Raw genomic sequence first — 25,400 nt, 5'->3', positions numbered from 1 at the left:
GCGAGGGTGTCAATGTGGTCCTTGACACACAAGAAAGGTCCACCCACACTGTGGCAATTACTCCATTTCACCCGCATAAGGTTGACTGCAACACATGCACCCACTGTGAGCCTGCAACGTCCCTCAACCCAACATGACAGCCCATGACCAACACAGCACAAGTGTGAACATCAGTGTACTTTGATTACCTGATATAAGACTCTGCCCCAGATGACCTGTTGTAAAGCACCATGACATCTCCACCCGCAGATTGTAACATGACCCCTGAATGAGCCACAACGAATGGAACATCTCCCCACAATGCCGCTTGCACCCATCACCTAATCAATTGAGGTAGGCTGCAATAAACAATGTGCCCTTCACTGTTACAGAAGAGCCTTTCAACCCACAATCCACAGGGTTGCAGTAAACAAGGGCCCATTCACCTTATCGACATAACAGGCAAGTCCAAGATCAGTGTATTCCCCCAGAATGTAGGCAGGCCATGGCAAATGTGCACAGGAATTCATGGCACCTAACATCCCCTGCCCATACACCCCTCACCCACACAATTGAAATTCCATTCACATGACCCATCCATGTGGGATCATGTCCTGGGAATACATGATGGAAAGGGTGTGGGCAGGTAAATGGATCATACACAGTGAAGTGTAGTCCACAGAGGGACTCTGGGCTGCAAGTGGGCATCAGAGAGTGGGGGGGGGATAAACAATATATGAGGCACACTGTGAGTGAAATGGGCTGGATACAATAGGGTAAGTGAAAAACTATAAGTGGTCTCCCACTGATACCTCACATTCACTGTACCCCACAACTACTGCCTAAATCTCCTCTTTCGTCACCTCACCATGCAGGGACCGGTGGGCTGGCGGTATGTGGGAAAAGTAAAAGAGATGCCTGCTTCATGTCCTGCTAGCCACTCCAGGCCAAAGGAGGATTTGAAGTGTCTGAGAGTGCAGGGGACCTATGAGGCAAAGGGGCTTTCTGTGTCAGCAACATATGTTCTTAATGACAGACAGCATTCATGATCGCCCTCAGTTCACCTCTGTCTGCCACAATTCTGCCCTCAGCCCTGCAACCTCTCCCCTCAATGCCCTCTGTTCTTGGAACTGTCACTCCTCTGATTTTCTCACCTCCCTTGCCACCTCCTGCATGTCCAACCTGATGCTCTGCATGATTCCCAACAACTGTTCATTATAGTCCACAATGCCGCCACCAGGTGTGGGGACCTGAGATATGGTGACATCATCCGGCTGGTCCCCTGAAGGTGCATTGGCAACCTTCGCTGATGCAGGCCCAGTTGTCTCCATAGGTGACCAAGCTGCAGCCTACACAGGTGGTCTGGGTAGCGCACTGGGAATAGCGTGCCCCTCCCTTGCAGGTGTCGCAGGACACAGATCTGCCCCATGCATGGGGAAGGAGGGCTACACTGTGTGCTCGTGCTGGCCCAAGCTTCAGAAGTCCAGCAAGGGGAGCTGGCCTCAGCCAGCTAGCTGGGGCCACACGGATGTGGGGTGGGGGGACCGATGCAGGAGTAGGTAGCCATAGCGGACAGGGCTCCAGTACTCCCTAGGGGGCTGCATGGCCTTGCATTCCCTGTCTGCTGTCACTCCTGTGACTCCTCATGCCAAAGCTGGGCCTCCACCTCTGACAACTCGACCTCCACCATTTTCTCCTTGTGTGCATCTTGTGGGCGAGTCGCAGCTCTGACACAGACGAATTGTCCTGGGCCATCGAGTCACTGACAAAGGAGGATGCAAGAGAGGAGAAAGGGACACATGAGACAAGGCACACACACACATGTGGCTCACACATTACATCTACACGGCAACAGACACCAGACCCATTTGCACATCCGGACACCAAGCCAACACTACCCTGAGTTGGGTGTTGAGAGGATAGGCATGTGACACACGCACACCCAGGCAATGGCAGGCAATTCACAATATGCATCGACAGGCCGCAGTTGCTGATAATGTCGAGTACACCTCCCGGGTATATGCAGGTGCCTGTTCGATCTGCTGGATGCTGTGGTGGTCCACTGTGCAAATCCAGCATAGCACCCGGAGTTCCAGGTGCCTGATATTATGGTATGTTATGTTATTGTTCATTTATAACACTCTTAATACCAGCGAGTGGTTTCCAAGAGTGGGATAGGGATTCAAACTTGTGTTGTATCGTGTTGTATAGCTTCCAAGACAAATGTGTTTCCCCTGAGCTATCCTTCCTCCCCTCAGGCATGCAGCATAGTTCAGGATGTATCATCTGACCATGCCTCCATCAACTTCCATGGCTGGATGCCAGTGACCAGCCTGAGGTCGTCCCAATGATTCCTCACCTCCTTGGCATTGCCCTGGTAAACCCCCAAGTGCGCTGATGTGTCTTGCTATCTTGGCCCAAGATTTGGCCCATGCTGCCACCTCAATGTGCAGTGAGCTGTGACTGGTGAGGTGCCAATATTGCACAGGCAACTCTGCTTCCAGGACCTCCACTTCCTGTTGGGTTATGTTCGGGTTTCTTTCACAACCCAGAAAGTGGAGAGGAGTCATCCCCGGAAGGTGGAGAATCATCAAGAGGTGTTGTGGGAGTCAGTGTGGTAGGTGCCAACTGCATGGTGGCAACAGTCACAGCTGACAGTGAGGGTGGTACTCCCTCTCCACTGGGGTACTCCACAGGTCCCATGTGGCTGGAGGTCCCCATTCTCCCCCTCTTCCTCCTCCAATGCTGGGGAAGTTGTGCATTGGAGAACCCATGTTTTCCTCGACTGGGGCAGTGGGAACCTTGCACACAACAAGGTGCACTGCTGATAGTGGGTCAGGCTGTGTCTTGCTTGCCCGTGGTGCACCCTCCTCATGGACACCTTTGGTGGTATAGCCGCCTGCATCACTGCGATGGGCTCACTGCAACTGTTCCTCCAGATTCCCCTGCACAGACCAGAGGGTCTCTCCTGTGTGTCTGTGTCAGCCTGCTCACTGCTGCCATGGCGCCATATTGAGCAATCCACGTCTGGCTGGGTGCTTTCATGGCTTACAAGAATGTAACGGGAGTAGTGCATGCAGGGAGAATAGACTCTCCCATGCAAGGACGGTTGTGTAGACACGTGCATACATGCAGATACCCAAGAGCATGTGCACCCACGTTGGCATGTCCATGTCCCAGCTGTACGTGCCACATCTACTGGGTGGCAGCAGTTAATTTTGCACACATTGAACAGATAGGACAGTGCCCGTCACTAGACGAGCTGTGCACATGCTGATGTCAGCTTGATCCTGTCAGTCAGGAATGTGATGCAGTGTACATTTGCACCTGTGTGATACGCTGTGACTCGTCTTGCTATCACGCATCACCTGTCCATGATGTGTGTCGTGCAGGAGACATGGTTCACTGGTCTGTATTCCTGCCATGATTGTCATTACATCCACTCAGGGGGGCTGGCTGTTAGTATTGCCTGAGTATGTTGGCTTTCACTGCAAATGTCATGTACATAATAGCTATGTGACACAGACAGGCGTATGTATGTTCAGAATGATGACATTTCCATTGTGGGATACCAAGTGTTGCAGTGTTTGCTGAGACCTGCAGTGCTGAATGCTTGCGTGTCTGGGTTACGCAACTTGTGGCTGTGTATTTGTGCACATGACACATGTTTGTGTGACTTCCCTGCCATATGTGCTCAATGAGCGAGTGTTATGTATGGCATGTCCTGCATCTCAATGTATGCACACACATCATGGTCCTGTTACAGGTGCATGTGGCACATGTGTAATGTGACTGGTCACTGTGTGCGGTGATGAATCCTATGGAGTGATCACTAATTTCCTAACAAAGATCTCCTCCCATGTGACCAGGGGATGGCAGCCACTACCTGATCCTAACCCTATGGGTGGTATTAAGAGGGAGGATCATGCGGGAGGAGAGGTTGTCGAGGAACGGTGGTGACCCCATCAGGAGAGACATGGTATTCTTCTCTTAACAGAGAAGAGAACTGCATCATTCCTAAAACTATACATGCCCTTCCTGTTATAAACCCCCAAAACCTCTTCTTGAAAAGCCCTCTAGGCAAAACATATTTCATACATCATACACACATAATATTTCTTTAACATCTTTTGTCTCATGATTCTCTGAACAGAGGTTTCGAACAACATCACATTGGAAGTCACAAAAACTCTATGAACTCCAATTCCCAGAAAAGCCTCAGGTACTGAGATGAGGAAGAGGAAGAGGAAGAAGGAGTTGATGTAGATTCAAAGAAACACCCATTTAAAAATGCAGTTTAGTGGGACGTTTAAAAATGGTGTCCATTTGAAAATGAGAGACTCAACGGACAAGGAAGCGAAGCTGGGGCCGACGCAAGCAGTGAAGCAGCAGTACGGGGAAGGACAGTGCAGGAAGGAGCAGGCATTTCCAATCTGCTGCTTACGAGCATTCCATACCTGTGGGGCACAAGGCCAGAAGGGACACTGCAGGCACAGAGAAAGAACCGCTGAAGGCCCCGCAGCCACAGCGGGGTTACTAATAGCGTGTTGTGCAGAGGAGCAGCGGTCATGCTGGCAGGTAAAAGAGGAGCTGCCTGAAAAGATTGGAAGGAAGTCTGCACTGTAGAGGAGGCCGTCCTGGAGCAGGAGCTTCACTGCAGCAGCGTGCCGTGGGTCGCAGACGTTTCAGTACACCAGTTTGTCTACTCAGAGCCATTGGGGACCCGGACCGTACCGACAGGCACATGAACAGACAGAGATATTTGAACACTGCACCAGTGAAAAACCAGTGAAAAACAAAGACAGTACTTGAACAAATCCCCATACATGAGATGTCAGTACAGGGAAAATCTGCACAAGTAGTATCCCAAGCAAATGAAAAGTAATGAAGACATAAAATGGCATAACTTGAACAAATCAGCACAAATGATATGTCAGTGTGGGGAAAGTTGGAACAAGTCAAGTCTCAAGGAAATAAAGTAGAAAACACAGGGAAATAACATATCTGTGTTGAATTAAAAGACAGTGAATTCAAGAATCTCCCAGTGAAAATAATACACCAGACAGTGAACATTGGGAGGCGAGATATTTGGCAGGGGAGTAGACCATGGGAACTGTAAGATCCAGAAATGCCCTGGTGAAAGGAACACACCAGACAGTGAACATTGGGAGGCAAGATACCTGGCAGGAGAGTATACCATGGCATCCGTAAGACCTAGAAAGGGATACCTGACCGGACAGTATAGCAGGTGGTCCAGTCAAGTTGTATAGAGAAACATATTTGTTTTGAAAAGTATATGGTAAAGAAGCACACCAGAGATACTTTTGCAATCTTTAAGGAATTATTATTTGGGAGAGACATGTTTGCCATCCTTAAGAAACTATTATTTGAAAGAGACACTTTGCCATCCTTTTGCCATTCTTAAGAAGCTGTTATTTGAAGGAGACACTTTTGCAAACATACTTAAATAATCCAGATGAAATCACCCTCTGGATCCAAGGACTCCTCATTGGAAAAGACTGTTCCTGTTGGATTTCTTTACTTGCCTTGGGTAAAACACTTTTTGGCAAAAATAAGTCAGATACATTTCTTTACACTCTTAGTTGTTCATTTTAGTGTGAGAGTCAGAGTAGTATGTTTTGGACTCAAGGACAGTTTATATGTTTGACGTCGAGACACAGACTGATCTTCAGTTTTAGTTTCCTAAGTAGGGAAACTCTCTTTAGGATAGGGACAGAGAGGACTTTATCCAAGCCCTTTTGTTTAATAAAGATATCTGATATTGAAAACAGTACAACTTTGTGTCCTGGGGGCCCCTGTAACCAAACCGTTAGTTATGTCTTCCATGATGCATTACTGTTGCCAAGCTTTTTCAGTTCTGAAAGGCGGCCATTATCCAAATAGTGAATCAAGTTCTGAATCAACATTGAAAAGTGCCCATAAATGATATTATAGGTGTTAATTAGGGAGGTTTGAGGGCAGGGAGAATGTGGGTAGGGCGAGGACGGATGGTTGGTGACGGTTTGGGGTTTGTGGATAGCGTAGTTTTGTTTTAGCATTTTGCCTGAGATCAAGAACAGGGAAAAGAAAGAGTAAATACTCGTAAAGTATAATACATTGAGATGTGGTTATCAGTATGTTTGCTAGTTAGGGGAAGGCGAGTATTTCAAGTGCATGTAGTTTAAAAATATGTATATATATATATTTTGAATAACGAAAGTTTTACAAATTAAAATAAAATGTTTGCCGGAGTTGTATTAAGGCGATATAACGTCTTGCGTTTGTGTATTGAGATCGAGAATTGTTTTATTTAACTTTGTTTTGTGAATATTAATAGTGCCATATAGAAGTGTTCATCACTGAGCCATGGTTGCATTGTGTTTTGTTTTGATTGGGTGAAGTTTTCACGTGATGCGAAGGAACGTTTCTCGATTCAGTGTGCTCTTCCAAGTGGTTCTCGAAGTCGGGAGTTATATAGAAGTTGTCAAAGTTGATTTTAGGTTTGTTTAACCTTTGATTTGTTTGAAGGGAGGATATTTGGAAATGAGGCCGCGGGCACGGAGATAAATCTACTCTATTTCACATGATTTCTCAATTCGTTAGACATTAGTCACAAAATGTATACAATGTAAAAAAGGTGAAGTTTATTTTCTGAAAGTAAAAGATGTTTGAGTATTTGCTCAAGAACTGTGATCATCGATTGAGATTGTACATTTGTATATTAGGAGTTGATGGTGTTGAGTTTACGTTGTTATGTTTATATTTATATGAAAAAAGGTTCAGGAGGATTGGGCAGTGGTGAAGCCACTATGTTTCATTACGTTCATGGAAGGGGACACTAGTCCATCAGGATGCCTTGAACTTGGACTGCATTCTCTTGCATAAGCCTGCGTTATGAGCATCTTAAGTGCAAGATTGCCCTGCCTGCTGCTCCCTCGCCTCTTAGCACCTGCATAGTTTACTCTGTGGGAGATAAGTGTGTTTAATAAAAAAAGAAAATCTATATGACCTTGTAGTGTGGCATTGTGCTATGCCGTATTTTCTGAGGTCTGTGTACCTGTTGATAATGTGACGGTCATGAATAGAGAAAATGGATTTGAGGAAGAAGGGCATGGTGATTAAGTGCATCACAAGGTAAGTATGTTTGATTCCGATTAAAACACCTTTAGCAACTGCATGGCTCTAAGGGTGTTCAATTAAAACAGAAATATGACCTAGTGGTGTGGCATTGTGCATTGCTGTGCTTTCTGAAGTCTGTTTACCTGTTGGTAATGTCACTGTCATCAACAGAGAAAATGGATATATGCAAGTAGGGTGTGGCGCCGAAGCGTACCGCAAGGAAATTGTGTTTTTTCCCCCAATTAAATACCCTTAGCACCTGCATGCTGCAAAGGGCGTTCAATGAAAGAAAAGCAAATGTGGCCTTCCAGCATAACCCATGGCGGCGGGCCGAGACTGCTGTTAAAGGTGCACTGCATGCGTTAAGAGACGGTTGTTTCATTTGTGCCTTTATCTTGGGTGGCGGGCAGTTACCAGTAGGGTTAGCCCATTGCTGTGTTGCTTAATATTAAACCCACCTACACCCCGATTAGATCTTTCTTTGTTCTTTCTTGTTGGTTCTGAAATGAACCGCTTTGGTATTAAGGAGTGGATGGGTGGGGGAGGGATTGGATGTAAGGAAGATAGGTGTAAAGTAGACACATTTATTTTTGTACAAGTTTTATTTTTTGGGGGGGGGTTTGTTTTTTTGTGTTTTTTAATTAACAATCGGGTAAAATCAAACCTGAAAAAACTATCATCAATTTCGCCCATGCTCCACCCAGGCATCGTCAATTTACTCAAAAGTTGATGCATTTAGTGATTTTGCCATATAGTTCATATAGCACTTCCTGCAGGTGAAAATGCCAACTACTGGAGACATGCATTGGCCAGGAGGGTCCAACCCTAGAGCGGCAGAGGTGACACTTCGATGAATTGTCCTCACCGATGGCATCTGCCATGTCCTAAGTGGCTAGGGAGTATGGTTAAATTGAACGGCTGTACATGTTGCAAGTATTGTCGAGTTCAGTGCTTAGTAGGAGTCAATGCACATGTACATGTCAGGGGACTATGAATGAAATCACCATGTCAGTGAGAGTGACATGGTGACAGGCAAAGTGCAATGTCAGTGCATATGTGCGTCTTACTTGGAAATGTACATATGTGGGCAGCTTACCAAGATACTTTGCCATATCAGAAGAACAGTATTTTTAATTGCAAACTCCAACCAAGCTGAATCCACCCTTAAATGCAGAAACATGCTTTTCAAATGTTGCATCTCTCGTTCTTGCACACGTGATCTGACGTAAGGTGATGTCACTCATGAGGCCATATGTGATATCATCAGTGATGTCATTTATGATGTCATCAGTATGGTTAGGGGCCACGCAATGGTGGCATCATCGTTAATTTGGCGCAGCTTCAGCAACTACCAAATGTCAGGGGTTTTGTGGTGTTAAATTAGCACCTTAATGTCACTTCAACTAAAGTTCTTTCACTGAATTTCAAGGATTTCGTTGTATCAGATTGTTTCACCTTAACGTTACTTCAACTAAAGTTGTTTCACTGAATATGTATATATATATATATATATGTATATCCTAACAAAAAAACAATTCTTGCTAAAATTCAAAACAAAATCATTTTATTGAAATGTGTTTTTTTCAAATAGAAGTCTCCAAACAAATCAGTTTAAAAATGAATTGAGTTCATGAATTTGAACCTGGCTTGACATTTTCGATAAATTCGCTTTAATTTTAAATTTCATTGAATGGCATCCTTCTCCCACTCTTTTCCATCTTTATCCTCAACCAAAGGTTATGTTAGTGAGTCTAGGTCTGCTGGCCCAGCCCATTCTTTGGCAGTTGGTGTCGGGACAAGGGGAAAGAGCCTCTTTTCATTCACTGTTGTCTTAGTCACTACATTATGAATATATGGCAGGGAAATTGGCTGCCAATATCTTTGTCTATGCTGTGCGGGTGTGAGTGGTGGTGGCACACTAATGTACGCATCATGGCACATCACACATGGAGAGCGCAACTCATATTGTGAAGGAACCTCATTTATTTACATTTGAGAGAATATAGCATGTAGTCCGGCCTATATTTCAGTGTGATGATATCCAGGTGGTTCAAGATGTGTTTTACATCTAGAAGGCAGAGCCCTTTCACCACCATTGGGGGGCTGTCACTGTTTTCGGAACATCATTAGAGACACATGTGGAAAAGGGGAACCAGCAGCAGATTGATGCAGACCGATGCATCGTATTTACGGCAGGCTCGCCACAGGAGGAAACATGCACAACAGTGATCATTCTGATGAATAACCATATGTATATAAATATGTATTCATGTTTTTGTGCACAGTCTATGCAAAACAAATGCTGCTTAAAAACATATGGTATAGAGGCTAGCTCAGGGGCAAAAATCTTATCATTGTAACAGGATGATGCTCTGCCAAATGGGTTCTATCTCTGGTCCAGTGCTTAGAAGCAGGAGTCATCAGGCATGAAACACAATGTAAATCACCAATACATGTAATTAAATATGAATCTTTTACATTATATATGCATTTGTATATTGATGCAGATATAATACAAGTGAAAAGAGGACGCAAAATCAATGTGAAAATGGAGAAGAATGTAGTCTAGAAATATATCAATATTCGCATTTGGGGAGATCGCAGAAGGCTGTATCCCACAATCCAAGCACACGGTCCAAGCAAGCTCGGAGCTGCCAGCGGCCACCCTGTGATTCCCCCCCCTTCTCCCTCCCTCTATTAGCTGCACCGTCACCCCACCCCTCCCCAGCCCATATACTTGATTCCTCTGGCACCTGCGGCACATCAGCACCCCAGGTCACCATGGAAATGGAAGAGGGACTCTGCTTGGAGCCACCGCTTCCATTTTCCCTTGAGGCATCGTAGGTATTTGTTTGAATAAACGTCACACCACAAGCGTGTGTCTCGTTCATTTAAACATATAGATTGCTATCAGCACCCCAGGTTTTCAGAATAAAATAACACTTTGCGGGTGGTAGTTACAGGCCCGACCGAACGGGCCCTCTGGCTTGGGTATGTGTTCTGTGCTATGATCAATGGATTGTTTATTTATGCACTGCCAAAATGTTCAGCCATCGATGCAGATGTTAAGGCACATGACTACCTAAGGTATGGAATGAACTATCTCAATATTAATGCATATGGTATGGAATGAACCATCTCAATATGAATACGTATGGTATGGAATCAACCATCTCAATATTAATGCATATGGTATGGAATGAACCATCTCAATATGAATACATATGGTATGGAATGAACCATCACAATATTAATGCATGTGGTATGGAATGAACCATCTCAATATGAATACACATGGTATGGAATGAACCATCTCAATATGAATACACATGGTATGGAATGAACCATCTCAATATGAAAACACATGGTATGGAATGAACCATCTCAATATGAATACACATGGTATGGAATGAACCATCTCAATATGAATACATATGGTATGAATGAACCATCTCAATATGTAATTTACAGTTAGTTCGTTAGTTCAATAAAAGAAATCAACACCTGGAAATTGATGAATGTAGGTTTTTAGCATATATTTAGCGTCACATGAAATCACAAAAATATTTGAAACAGTTTACAAATGTACTAACGGGGCCAGGGCATAATGCGGCTATGGGATTGAAAGAGTGATTTCGCTTGCATCTACTGGATCTAAACATGTCCATAATGCCATTGTATCATACGTAAAATAGTTGCATACATAAATGTATGCATTTTATCGCACTCGTACAGTAGTTTTGCTTATTTATCTGTTTTTTCATTGAACACGTGCTGCTCTTTATTTGACCTTTATATATTGTCAAATGTTCAATGTATGGTCCTTCCTTAAACAGTTATTTTATTTGTACCCTTACATGTGTTATATTGATAGTGTATTAATATTCTTGTAATATTTAATACGTGTCATTAATCCTGTTCTTTTGCATTGTGTTGCATGGCTCCTCAACTATTAGGACCCTCCAGTGGGATACTGACCCCTCAGCGCTCCTGCTCCACTCTGACTCAGAACTCGGGTATCTACCATCAATTCTTATGTATCACATTTGTTTGTGGGAAGTTTGAGATCCTTGTCAGTTGTCTTCATGTTGTGCCGGCTCTACGGTGTATACTGACTGGAGGTCCTTTGTAATATTGTAAAATGGCTTGCTCATACGTTGTCTATGTGGCTAGTGGATTTTTGAAGTGGTGGGACATAAATACTATTTGCAAATTAGAGCAAGCAAGCCAGACCATGGGTGCAGGGCAAGTTCTCCACACAGAGTAAGTATTTCACATAATTGTTTCAAATTGTGCATTTTATAGCATGCATTTCTGAAACATTCAGGTCACCAACAGTAACTGGCAGCAATTCACAACATATTTTCAGTGTCAAAAGAGAAACCTTAATGCCTGTCCAAACAATATATGCCAGCAAAGGCCTGAAAAGCACGTGTCATGCTACTAGCAGCCAACATATGCCATTATTGCCACTGTAAAAATGGTGAATGCCATCTGTATACTAAATATGTCAGCACAAAGTAGTATACACATGTTCATGTTATCTGTGCCCCATATTTGGCAGTTTTGGCACTGTAAAACCATGTTCAAGGCGCCTGTGCCTTTAAATGCTCGCATGCCTTTTTAAGAAGAGTTTTTCACACTGGCTGAGCCCAATATATGCCCATATTGCTACTGCTACCCGTTGCCAATATATGCCAGCAGCATTCCACTGTAAAAACAAATCTTCATGCTGGCTGTACCCTATTCCCTATACGTAACAGCATATGAACATAGATATACATTAATATATTTTCATGCTGCATGTGCCCAATATATGCTAGCAGTATTCCACTGTAAAAACACATATTCATGCTGGCTTTGCCCTATACTTGCTAGCATGTGGCCGTGAAAATGCACTGATACATTTCCATGCTGCATGTGCCCAGTACATGACAGCAACATTCCAATGTAAAAGCTGGCTGTGCCTGATAGGTACTATTATGTTACTGTAAACATACATTTTTATGCTGGCTGTGTCCAAAATATGGCAATATTGACATGGTAAAACAAATGCCTTCTGTCTGTGTCCAATGTATGCCAGCATGCCTCTGTAAAACATATTTCATACTGATCAGCCACAGTATATGCCAATATTATCTCTGAAAAGCATGGTCATGCTTGCTGGACCAATGAACGTCAACATGTCACTGTGAAATTATGCCATTCTGGTTGCACCCAACGTATGTCAGCATGCCACTGTAAAAAGTTGTCATGCTTTCTTCACCCAATATGTACCAATATTACCACTGTGAAAAGATATTAATGCTGCCTCTGCCAAATGTATGCCAGCCACATGCCACTTGACTACATCTTCGTTCTAGCTGCAATCAATAGATACTAGCATGCCACTTCAAAACATACATTTTCGTGCTGGCTGTGTCCAATAGATGCCAGTCACTGTAAAACAAGTTTTCATGTTCTTCACCGTTGCCCAGGTAAACAAGTTGTCATACAGCAAAAACCCAATTTTACCAGCAATGCCCTGTGTAAATATTGTCATACAGACGATGCCTGACATATGCTAGCATGCTCCTGTAAAATCATTGGGCCTCATTGCCAGTCTGGTAACAACGGTACCGGTAAGCTTGCGAGTTCTGCTCGCGGGTGCCTTCCCGCCCGCCATGTCTGACCTGGCGAGCGTACCAGCACCCGTGAGTAGAGCCTGTCGGATGCACCGGCACCATTCTGAATGGTGCCGGTGCATCCAACCTCCCCATTCCCATTGAGCCCTATGGGGCTCCGATGGGAATGGGGAGCATTTATTTCTGGCGCCCGCGAATGGGCAATTACCGGGTCCGGCCGGCCCGTAATGACCCAGTAATTGCCCATTTGTGGGCGCCATAAAAGAAATTGTACCGGTGGCAGCCATGCCCGTTATACCGGCATGGCTACCTCTGGTATTGTAATGAGCCCCATTGTCATGCAGTTAGTGTCCATATATGGCAGGACTGACTTGTAAAACACACAATCAATAAGTAGTGTCCAGTTATCTGTGCCACATAGTATTAAAGCCAGTGCACAATATATGCCAGCACTGCAATTGTGAAGCTAATTTTCATGGTGTACATGCTTGCCTCTCACATTCACACACACACACGCAAAAATGCACATTGCCACAAATCCACAAGAACACACATACACACATTCACAAAAGCGCACACATTTACACACTCAGCGACACACATTCACATAACACTTATGCATGCACAAAATTTTTCTTTCATTACACTTATCATTATTCTGGCCTATCCTCAGATCCATTTCCAGCGTGGCAACTCCTCTTCTTCTGGCACAGGAAGCTGGGCAGACCTTTTCAATGAATGACAACTTCCTTCCTTGAGTCATTCCTTCACACAGATACAAACTAAAGAAAGCAATGAGAGCATCTAAATATGACCCCTCATGGCTTCCTCTTTACAAGACCTCTCAGTGTCACCTAATTCCTGCAGGTGTTGCATCGGACCTCCCACAGGCCTGCATGTGGGAAAGTATCCTGCATGCAGGCCTGCCAGGCTTCTGTCTCTACAGGCACTTGGAAAATCAAATTCTCTGTTAGTGCACCTGGAACAGAGTGCAGTGCATGACAGAGACACAATAATAGCTGGTACATAATGGTAGGGACTGCACTGCAACTTCCATTATGTACAAGCCTCCACTTCCCACCCTTTACCTTCCTGTTGCACTCCCCGCCTGCTGTGATTGGCTCCACCAGTATTTGTCATCAGGGCACCACATTTCTGCCCTGTTATGACGGGGTCTCCCTCCCCAAAGCGCCCCTCCCCTTTACTCTTGCCATGTCCAAATGCCTTTCCGCACATAGCTCCCATGCTGTCCCTTCTTCTGCATGGCCTCCCTCTCCTTTTATAGGCGCTGCATTTTGTGCACATGCGCTTTTTGCAATGCTGCCCCTTCCATGCATTTCATCAGGTTTGCTTTGTGAATTTCGTGACCAGATCAACCTGCCACTGAAAATTGGAAAGACTAGATCAATTCGTCATTGAAAAGCAGAAACACCAGAACTGAAATGGGGGGAGGGTGGACGTAAACTGAGATGGGTGAAGCGAGGAGCTAGACTACTTAAATGGGGGTGAGATGAAGTTCCCTTTACTGAAGGAGGGCTTTTCACTAAACTAATGTGGTAGCTCCATGCTTTAATGTACGACGTGAGATACATTGACATTGTTTGTTTGTTTATTTATTCATAATGCACTCCCAACCCAAGTGTAACTTGGCGCAGATTACAGGAATGTTCCATTTCTTGGTTACATAGACAGTATTACGTTAATGTGAGTTACAATAATAGCAAATTAACACAGAGAGGAATGTACAATAATATACATAAGCATCAGATCAGGTTTGCTAAAGTCTGGGAGGAGAGAGATGCAAAAAGAGGATAGCAGAATAATAAACTCCAATAATACACAAAATATACAGTTCTAAATTACTCGGATTATAAATAGTCAGTGAAGGGGTCCTGGGAGGGTTCCTATGCTGGTAAATCTTTGGAGGTAAGCCAGATTTTGGTTTCATTACTGAATTTATGGAAAGACTGGTCCACTCTTAAGGAAGTAGGTAGTGAGTTCCACAGTTGAGCCACCATAACAGGAAAGCTACTTCCCTCTGCTTTTTTTAATTTGTATCTGGGGACTTTTAGGCAACCAGAGTCTGTAGATCTAGTTAGTCGAGCAGTGTTGTTTTTGGAGAATTTTTCAACCAGGTATGGAGGGGCAAAGTTATTGAGGCATTGATAGGTTAGACAGGCTGTTTTTAGTTGCATTCTCTCATTGATTGAGAGCCAGTTGTTGTCACGTGGGCTGACTTCTGGAGATGCCCAAAGCAGTTCTGAGTGCATTATTCTGCAGGCTTTGCAGTTTGTTAGTGATATATTTGCTAGCACCTAGGTAAATTGCATTGCAGTAGTCAATTTTAGACAATGTCAGTGCTCTAGCCAAGTGAATACAGCTTTTAGTAGAGTGGAACTTCCCTTCCCCATTACTGTAAAAATGGGGAAGGGAAGATGCATTCTACATCAGACAAGTGATGACCCTTGATGCCTAAATATGAAGAGTGAGAAGGCTCCTGGCCAGATATGAGGGGACATTCCTGATATTGACATGGAGGTGGGAAGGGTGAGAAACCTGCACCAAGGATCGCTCCTCCGCCTCCAACTCCCTCAGGGTCAGTCGCTTCTCCAAGCAACGAGTTGGTGGTACATCACTTTGCTCGGCTGGGGCCTCCCTCTGGAACAGCCTCCCTGCCTCCCTGAAACATGAGGTGAACCATCTCTGGTTCCGGAAGCACTTCAAAACCTTCCTTTTTGCTTCTGCTTTTTCTCCTCCTCTCCCCTGCTGACCTCCTGGCTGAACTTGTACTGGCTACCTGGCCACCATCTGATCTCGGGCTGTTAAAGGAATGGTTCGGTCAAAAAATGTTATTGCCCCTACGGGTCGACCATGTGTTTTTAAGCCTAAGTCGCTCGATTTTAGAAAAATTTCCTATGGACCTTACCTGAGTTTTCGTCCATTAGACGCACAAGAAAACAGGCACCAGGGAGCCGCCATTTTGTGATAATCCTATCATTTCCCCCATCGCCCTGGCTGACCTGCTTTTGCGGCACTAAATCATATCCCCCGCCCCTGAGCCTGTCATCAGCAGACGCGTACCGCCCATTTCACAACGCCAAAGCACGTCTCGTGTCAACATTCGCTGCGCTTCAGCTAATGACGTGTCGCCATGGAAATGGCAGGACGCCTCTTTCCTCAATAAGTATAAACAGACCGTTTCACAACACACAGCAGCAGATTTCCGATTCCATTCCTCTCTCTGTGTTACTTTGAGTATTCTGTGACTCGTTTCTGTGCTCTGGTCAGCTACCTTCTTTGCTTGTAGCCCGTGTGAACAGATACCAGTACCACCGCTATCAATTATTTTAGTTTGTGCAACACACAATGGATACAATAATGCCCTACATGTACGAGCCCGAGTATACCGAGGAGGAACTACTGGAAAGGGAAACACGCGAAAACGATGGGTCTTCGGACGGCAGTTGGGAAGACCATTCAACAGCTGAAGAGCCTGGACCTAGTCGCATGGACGGTGTTTCCACCTGGTGCACATGCAATCGGTGCGAGCTAATGCCAACCGAGGAGGAGAACTGCTGCTGCTGTGAAAACTCGGGATGCGTGGCCTACATTTCGAAAGACGAGCCACGACCGCAATGCATCACCGAGCTGCCAGACTTCAGGGCAGCCTGCCTCACACGGTCCGTGTTGAGGATAATGATGGTGCTTATGCACGAACTTCGCGCAACTGTTCGTCCTCGTAATCCGAGTAACGAGTAAGTATACTCTGCTTGTCATGCCACTTCTATTTCATGGTCTTCTACTATATCCAAAATTACATCTACATATCATTGTAACGCATGAAAGTCGTTCAATAGTGTGCAGTGTCTAGATAGCATTTGTCCGAGCAGAATGCCATTAGTTACACAAATTGTTATTGACAACACACGTTTATTAAACTTATCTTGGTCATTTAATAACAGTTTGTTTCATTCCTTTTCACAGGTGGTACAGGCTGGTGGCCTATCGTTCCTTTACATGGTGGCTTCACGGGAGGCTTGGACACCGTGTTCGAAGAGTGATACCCGCCTGTGCCGTTCGTGCCATAAGAGAAACGTTCCCGAGTGACAGCGGTCAGTACAGGGGATTTTCTCTCGCTGTGCTGCAGCCTGAACTGTACAATGTGTATAGTTTTGTATTTTTGTGTCATCAAAATAAGCTACAAAATAAAACACCACATATATTTTAACAACGGTTGTTTCGATTTTTTAAATCAATCAAGTGTGTCTCCATTCAAGGATGGACATCAGACACCTTTGCTCGGAATGGGTGAAGTTCAGGTCGCTGTGAAGCGGGGTGGTCACTATCTAAGCTAACATAATATATTATCAATAATGCATGCACTAAATAACACTTGTTCAAAGTCTTTCAGTCGGTTATGTCTCTATAAAAGTCACACATATATCAATACTATCAATTAACATTGGATTATACAGGCCTTAGGTCAAGGGTCTTGACCACTATAATACACTGTTTGAAGTGTGGGTCTGTGCTCACAAGAATCTCCGATTTGTGGCATTTGTTATTGATAGGCAACGATATACTGCAGTAGGGGTCTAATGTTAGTTGGGGATCTGCTAGGTGGGCATCTGTCATGATCACTGCTACCAAGGAGCCAGGACCGGGCCAACGTCCTTGGAAGCAGGCCCCTAACCTTAATCCTAGGCAGCAGCCGGTCCCCACTGGGACCTTTTGGACCTTGTCCTGGCGCCGGTGGCGCCAGGCTCATCAATGCCATCGGTCCCGGCACTGGAAGCGCCGGGCTCATAATCTTTATGAAGATGCTTGGGTGGACTTACCTTCAGCAGACCATGCTGCTTACTTACCAGCTGCATAGGAATCCTCAGTAAGCCGGAACTACTTTCTTACCTGGGTGGGGCAAGCTCCACTCCCTGGATACAACACTGGAACTCTTCTAGAACAGGAACTCTTTTCTTACCTAGGCGGGGCCGTGGAGGAAGACGCCTCAGCACTCCAAGGCTATTTAAACCACACCCGATTGATGAAACGTGCTTCGCGTTATTCTGCATCTGCAGCAGAACGCTCACCGAGTCTGTACCAGCTTTTCTATCCGGGCCCGAACCTGCAAGAACAATACTTACCATTCCTGCATCCAGTCTTCAACAGAACCTGCAAGAACAAAACTTACCATCCCCGCATCCAGTCTTCAGCAGCACCTGCAAAATAAGAAACTACAGGTTAGCACGGCAACCTTCATACGAAGCGCATTACTCACCGGATCCATCGGCAGCGACCATTTCATCACGCTGCATCTCCGCCTGTGAAAACAAAGGCATAGTTATTTCTTACCGGCACTCGGGGAATTCCGGATGTCTCCAACGCTGCAATCCGGCACCTGAAAGACAAAAGGAGAGACATTAGACAGGTATTTACTTACGCCCATCGCGCTCGCCATAATAGGACGCCTGCAAATACTCCGGCGTTTTCCAGCATCTCTTCAGCACAAACCCGCAGCTGCAAGAGAAAAGAAACAGTTAGAGCGCATGCATTTACTCACGCATTTCCAAGCGCTTCATTCCCATTCCAAGGCTCTGGCTCCAGCTTCGGCTCCCTTCACACCATCTTCTATCTCCAGAGCCCTGCAAAACAAATAGGGGAAAGTATTATACCAAACCCTGATCTACATAAAAGTGCCCTCGCACCTAAAGACTTTAAGGACAAAAGGTGTCCGGAAACTCACCGCTCGTGCAGTTAGCGGCGGTAGCGATCCTCTGATGTCAAGAGGCCTATGTTTTACCCAGTGAAGGAACTGGCAACGGCACCCTGCACCAGACGCAGATGGAGAGCCCAGCATTCACCTATCTAAGGTGAGCACGTTGACCTGGGGGATTCTACGGGGAAGCTGGGAATAGAGAGAGAGAGAGAGAGAGAGACACTCAACTGCCCAGATCATTAACCCCCATATTCTCTCACCTGCAGAAATCTCACCCTTCGAGTTCGACACACAGTGAGAAGAGGCTCAGCCCCAGAAGCCAACCGAGTCCTGCACATCACCTTTCGAGTCACAGACACCTTCCTGCCTAGACCAGCGCCTCCGTGGGAATCAGGTGAGCGATACAGAACGCGAAGCCCACCGCAAAACTCCTACCCAGGCACAATGGAAACCTCGGACACTGATCAATTGGCCCAATTGCTTGGGGAACTAAGAGCAGAAGTACATGCAGCTCGTCAGGAAACAAACTCTCTAAGAAGAGAGCTGATAATATCCAAGGAGCGAACAGAGGGTCTCGCTAGACAATTGCTAAAAACGCAGGCAGGACACCTTTGCCCGCTCCAGGAGGAAGTTATCCTTCAGAATCCTCAAATCCTGTGCAAATCAATCTACCTGGTAATGTGCCCTTGGCTCCGCCCGAACGCTTTTCTGGTGACCCAAAGAAATTTGCAGTGTTTATTAACCAGTGCCGCCTACACTTTTTATGTCGACCAGCTGCCTTCCCAACAGATCAGACCAAGGTGGCTTTCGTGCTTTCTTATCTCAGTGGCAGTGCCGCAGATTGGTCGATCCCTTTAGTCACTCAGGATGATCCGGTTCTTCATGATTTCCAGGCCTTCCAGTCCAGCATGGAGAAACTGTTTGCAAGACATGCACAAGGGCAGGCCTTGGACAATGAACTCCTTTCATTACGGCAGGGTAATCAACAACACTTGACTTATATTGCTTCATTCAACAGACTTATAGTGGAAACCCAATGGCCTGAGGATAAAAGAATAACGCTTTTCTACAGAGGCCTGCGTGGAGAGCTCAAGGATGTGTTAGCTCAAGTTGTGAATCCTCCACAAGAATGCTCAGACTATATTGACTTAGTTGTTCAATTAGACCACAGATTACAGAACAGGAAGGCTGATCGTTCCAAATTTGACACCCGAGTGTTTTCTAAACCACAGACCTCTACTAGGGGAGCTGACACCGTGGAACCCATGCAAATAGGGGGCATGAAAGGACCTTTAACCCAACAAGAGCGGGAAAGAAGAAGACAGCTGCAATTATGCCTCTATTGTGGAAACTCGGGGCACTTTCTTCGAGACTGTCCAGGGAAACCAGCTAAGAAGGCTGTAGGAGCCGCAGATACCAGTGCCACAAATTCTGAACAGGGAAACGACCTAGCCCGACAAGTGTAGAGGTCCTCTTGCCGAGCGTTAAAATCTGTCCCGTGACCTCGCATTTCGTGGTGCCTATGGTCCTCATTAGCCCTGAACGTCCAGATCGTTTGCATGCAATTGAAGCTTACATCGACAGCGGAGCAATCGGTAATTATGTGGATTGTGAAATGGCATCAAGGATGAATCTACCTCTTGTCCCTAAGGCAGTAAAAGACGTCATTACTACAGTGGATGGCACGGAGATAGCCTCCGGACCAGTAACGCACGCCACCCAAGAAGTGACGTTAGTGAGCCAAGATGGACAACGGGAGAAAATCGTGTTCGATGTGATCAAGGCCCCTCAGTTCCAGATCATTCTGGGAATTCCTTGGTTAGAGAAGCACAATCCTCGGATCGATTGGCGAGCAAAGACGGTTCAGTTTCCAGAATGTTTGACCACTTGTTATTCTCGGCCTGATGTCTCATTGGCGGCAATCTCTTCTGAGGTTCCCAAATTACCTCCCGAATACCAGGAATTCCAAGACGTCTTTCGGAAGGACCAAGCTAACACCCTGCCTCCTCATAGGTCTTACAACTGTCAAATAGATCTGATACCCGGAACAACTCCTCCTTGCAGTAGGATTTATGCCCTCACCGAGCCAGAGAATCTTCACCTCAGACAATATCTGGACCAATACCTAGCTAACGGGTTTATTCGTCCTTCAAAATCTCCAGCTTCCTCGGCCTTGTTCTTCGTTCCGAAAAAGGAAGGAGACCTTAGGACTTGTATAGATTACCGCGCCCTGAATCAGATCACCGTTAAAAACAGATACCCGTTACCTTTGATCCCTGAACTCCTGGACCAAGTCAAAGACGCATGTATATATACAAAGTTGGATCTCAGAGGAGCCTACCATTTGGTACGAATAAAGGAGGGCGATGAATGGAAGACGGCCTTCCGCACCAAGTATGGGCTGTTTGAGTATCAAGTTATGCCCTTTGGACTTTGTAACGCTCCTGCCGCCTTCCAGTATTTTATGAACGATGTCCTTAGAGAACTCATCGATGTGTGTGTTGTTGTCTACATTGATGACAACCTCGTCTATTCATCATCTGAAGAGGAACATCAGAAACACGTTAAAGAAGTCCTCGAGAGATTACGTCAACATAACCTTTTTGCTAAGCTTGAAAAATGCGTTTTCAACATAACTGAAGTTGAGTTCCTGGGATTCATATTGTCACCTAACGGAGTCCATATGGATTCAAAAAAAGTCGATGCGATAATCAAGTGGCCTTCACCAACCTCTGTAAAAGGAGTTCAAAGCATGTTAGGTTTCGCTAACTTTTACCGTAGATTCATTCCTGAATTCTCTCGAATTGTCCAACCCATCACCGCTCTGTTAAAGAAGAACAAACGTTTTGAGTGGTCTACCGAGGCAGAACAAGCCTTTCAGGACTTAAAAGTTAAATTCATTTCTGCACCTGTTCTAAAACATCCTCGTCCAGAACTCCCCTACATCGTGGAAACGGATGCTTCTAGTCTAGCTATGGGGGCAGTTTTATCACAAAGAGATCCGGTCACACACCAATTACATCCTGTAGCCTTTTGGTCTCGCAAATTCTCGGCTCCCGAGATCAACTATTCAATTACAGACAAGGAACTTTTAGCTATCAGATCGGCCTTTAAAGCCTGGCGGCATTATCTTTTGGGAGCCAGACACACAGTCACCGTAATGACAGATCACCGCAACTTACAATATCTAAAGACGGCCAAGGCTCAGTCTTCCAGGCAACTTCGCTGGGCTCTGTTTTTGGCTGAGTTTGACTTTATAATTACTTATCGACCAGGCAGTAAAAACGGAAAAGCAGATGCCCTCTCCCGGATGGGAATAGATGAACACTTGACCAATCCAGAACCAATACCCATAATCCCAGAACAAAGGATTTTGGGCTTGGTCAGCGCTCAATCCTTTGAAGACATCAAGACTACAGTCAAATCAATCCTAACTCCGGCCAAATTACAGGACTGGCAATTAAAGGGAAAAGAATTCTCTGTGGATCAAGACCTTCCATATTTCCGAGGACGATTGTACTTGCCCAGTGAGAAAATACAAGAACAAGTGATCTCCTGTTATCACGACTCACTAATGGAGGGTCACCCTGGCATTACCAAAACCATGGAAAAGGTCAAAAGACATTTCTGGTGGCCATTATGGAAGAAGGATATTAGAGACTTCGTAATCTCCTGCGGTGTATGTGCCCAAAATAAAAGTCAGAAGGAGAAACCAGCCGGCCTCTTACATCCACTAGACATCCCTCCCTGTCCATGGCATACCCTGTCCATGGATTTCATCACGGACTTACCTCCATGCTCAGGGTATAATACCATTTTAGTAGTTGTGGATCTATTCTCCAAGATGGCTCACTTCATTCCCCTGAAAGGCCTACCTACAGCTTCAGTATTGGCCCGAGAATTCTTAGAAAACATCGTTCGGCTACATGGTTTTCCCTCGGTTTTGGTCTCCGATAGGGGAAGTCAATTCATCTCCCACTTTTGGCGAAGTTGCTGTCGTTTAGCCCAAATTGATGTGAGACTTTCAACCAGTCACCATCCCCAAACTGACGGACAAACCGAGAGGACAAATCAAACTCTAGAACAATATCTACGTTGCATGCTCCAACAAACTGAAAACCCTTGGAAGGACATTCTTTGGATCATGGAGTACGCTTATAACAATTCGACTCATTCGGGAACCGGGAAGACTCCCTTCTTCCTATTATATGGACACCATCCTAGGACCTCGAACCTGGATCCTCCCCAAGAATTCGAAGCACCTGCTGTGGATCACTTGCACTCTGAGATCACTCGTGCTTTTAAGGAAGCCACTGCCCATCTGCAAAGAGCTAAAGCTCAATTCAAGAAAGGAGCAGATCAACACCGTAAAGAGGCCCCTCACTACGCAGTAGGAGATCAGGTCTGGTTATCCACTAAGCACCTGCCTCTAAAAGGACCCCGCACCTTCATTCCGAGATACCTTGGACCCTATCTCATCTCTGCTATAATTAATCCGGTAGCTGTCAAATTGGAATTACCTTCGCATATGAAAATACATCCAGTATTCCATGTCTCCTTACTAAAACCAGTACAACCAGAAACCCGATTGACCGAACTCCCAGAACCTGTTTTAGTAGATGGAGAACTCAAATTCGAAGTAAAGAACATCCTAGATTCCAAAATCTCCAAATCTAAATTATATTATCTGGTTGATTGGAAAGGATACGGCCCCCAGGAAAGGTCTTGGGAACCCTCAGAATATGTCCATGCACCTCGTCTGGTCAAGAAATTCCATCTGAATCACCCCGACAAACCAAAACCCCCGGAGAAGACACGCTTGGGAGGGGCCTTGAGGGGGGGTACTGTCATGATCACTGCTTCCAAGGAGCCAGGACCAGCCCAACGTCCTTGGAAGCAGGCCCCTAACCTTAATCCTAGGCACCAGCCGGTCCCCACTGGGACCTTTTCGACCTTGTCCTGGCGCCGGTGGCGCCAGGCTCATCAATGCCATCGGTCCCGGCACTGGAAGCGCCGGGCTCATAATCTTTATGAAGATGCTTGGGTGGACTTACCTGCAGCAGACCATGCTGCTTACTTACCAGCTGCATAGGAATCCTCAGTAAGCCGGAACTACTTTCTTACCTGGGTGGGGCAAGCTCCACTCCCTGGATACAACACTGGAACTCTTCTAGAACAGGAACTCTTTTCTTACCTAGGCGGGGCCGTGGAGGAAGACGCCTCAGCACTCCAAGGCTATTTAAACCACACCCGATTGATGAAACGTGCTTCGCGTTATTCTGCATCTGCAGCAGAACGCTCACCGAGTCTGTACCAGCTTTTCTATCCGGGCCCGAACCTGCAAGAACAATACTTACCATTCCTACACCCAGTCTTCAACAGAACCTGCAAGAACAAAACTTACCATCCCCGCATCCAGTCTTCAGCAGCACCTGCAAAATAAGAAACTACAGGTTAGCACGGCAACCTTCATACGAAGCGCATTACTCACCGGATCCATCGGCAGCGACCATTTCATCACGCTGCATCTCCGCCTGTGAAAACAAAGGCATAGTTATTTCTTACCGGCACTCGGGGAATTCCGGATGTCTCCAACGCTGCAATCCGGCACCTGAAAGACAAAAGGAGAGACATTAGACAGGTATTTACTTACGCCCATCGCGCTCGCCATAATAGGACGCCTGCAAATACTCCGGCGTTTTCCAGCATCTCTTCAGCACGACCCCGCAGCTGCAAGAGAAAAGAAACAGTTAGAGCGCATGCATTTACTCACGCATTTCCAAGTGCTTCATTCCCATTCCAAGGCTCTGGCTCCAGCTTCGGCTCCCTTCACACCATCTTCTATCTCCAGAGCCCTGCAAAACAAATAGGGGAAAGTATTATACCAAACCCTGATCTACATAAAAGTGCCCTTGCACCTAAAGACTTTAAGGACAAAAGGTGTCCGGAAACTCACCGCTCGTGCAGTTAACGGCGGTAGCGATCCTCTGATGTCAAGAGGCCTATGTTTTACCCAGTGAAGGAACTGGCAACGGCACCCTGCACCAGACGCAGATGGAGAGCCCAGCATTCACCTATCTAAGGTGAGCACGTTGACCTGGGGGATTCTACGGGGAAGCTGGGAATAGAGAGAGAGAGAGAGAGAGAGAGAGACACTCAACTGCCCAGATCATTAACCCCCATATTCTCTCACCTGCAGAAATCTCACCCTTCGAGTTCGACACACAGTGCGAAGAGGCTCAGCCCCAGAAGCCAACCGAGTCCTGCACATCACCTTTCGAGTCACAGACACCTTCCTGCCTAGACCAGCGCCTCCGTGGGAATCAGGTGAGCGTTACAGCATCATGGCGTGGTCAGTGGTCTAGCACATGAAGAGAATACCTTGCAGGGACACAGGGTCAGAATGGCAGTAACTTTCCACTGGCGAGGGTGCGTGGGCAAGGACACGTTGTGGAGATGAACGAGCCATGTGCTTGGTTCAGGCCGGTTCACATGCAGGACCGTGATCTCAGAGAGTGATGTGTTACATTTATTAGCTGTTGCAAATACCTCTGGAGTTTTCCAGTCAAAGTGGGAACGAGGCTGTGGGCCATGTGCTCTGCGTGCTGTACTATCGCAGTGAGGCCTGGTCACCAAAATGGAGTGGAAAGGGGGTACAAAAATGGATGCCCCGTGTCCTGCTCATCACATAAGGGCAAGGGACGGGCGCAAACGGCCAAGGTGCCAAACAGCATGTACACTTCAAAAGGTATCCCACGCCCAGGGGCCATCGCTCACATGGCCTCCTCAGACCCCGTGTCTCCAGGCAGGCCTCCCTTGAGGCAGGCCGTCCCCCTGCAATCCACATAAGTGTGTCTCCATTCAGGGGGGGGCGTGGCTTGGAAGCCATGTGAGAGGACGCGCTCTTGGGAGAGCTCCCGGAGATCCTACATCTATCCTGTGCAATAGTGCATTGGCACTAACTC

The 25,400-nt window shown here is 46.0% G+C and overlaps 1 protein-coding gene across 4 annotated transcripts in view; it reads left to right on the top strand.

Annotated features, from left to right (window-relative positions):
• Nucleotides 1–25,400, top strand: part of DYNC1I1 (dynein cytoplasmic 1 intermediate chain 1) — a 2,709,604-nt gene that overhangs the window by 384,270 nt on the left and 2,299,934 nt on the right. For 2 of the 4 annotated variants that reach the window (XM_069648548.1, XM_069648551.1), the window contains exon 6: nucleotides 11,055–11,114. The exons of the other annotated variants lie outside the window; for them this stretch is intronic. In XM_069648548.1, the coding sequence (XP_069504649.1) occupies nucleotides 11,055–11,114 (60 nt within the window). The remainder of the gene's footprint in view (nucleotides 1–11,054; nucleotides 11,115–25,400) is intronic. 4 annotated transcript variants of the gene reach the window in all.

Source organism: Ambystoma mexicanum, chromosome 2q (genome assembly GCF_040938575.1).
Source record: "Ambystoma mexicanum isolate Mex_15411 chromosome 2q, UKY_AmexF1_1, whole genome shotgun sequence".
Taxonomy (NCBI): Eukaryota; Metazoa; Chordata; class Amphibia; order Caudata; family Ambystomatidae; genus Ambystoma; species Ambystoma mexicanum.
Note: the sequence above shows the minus strand (reverse complement) of the source record. Positions and strands in the feature narration are given on the sequence as shown.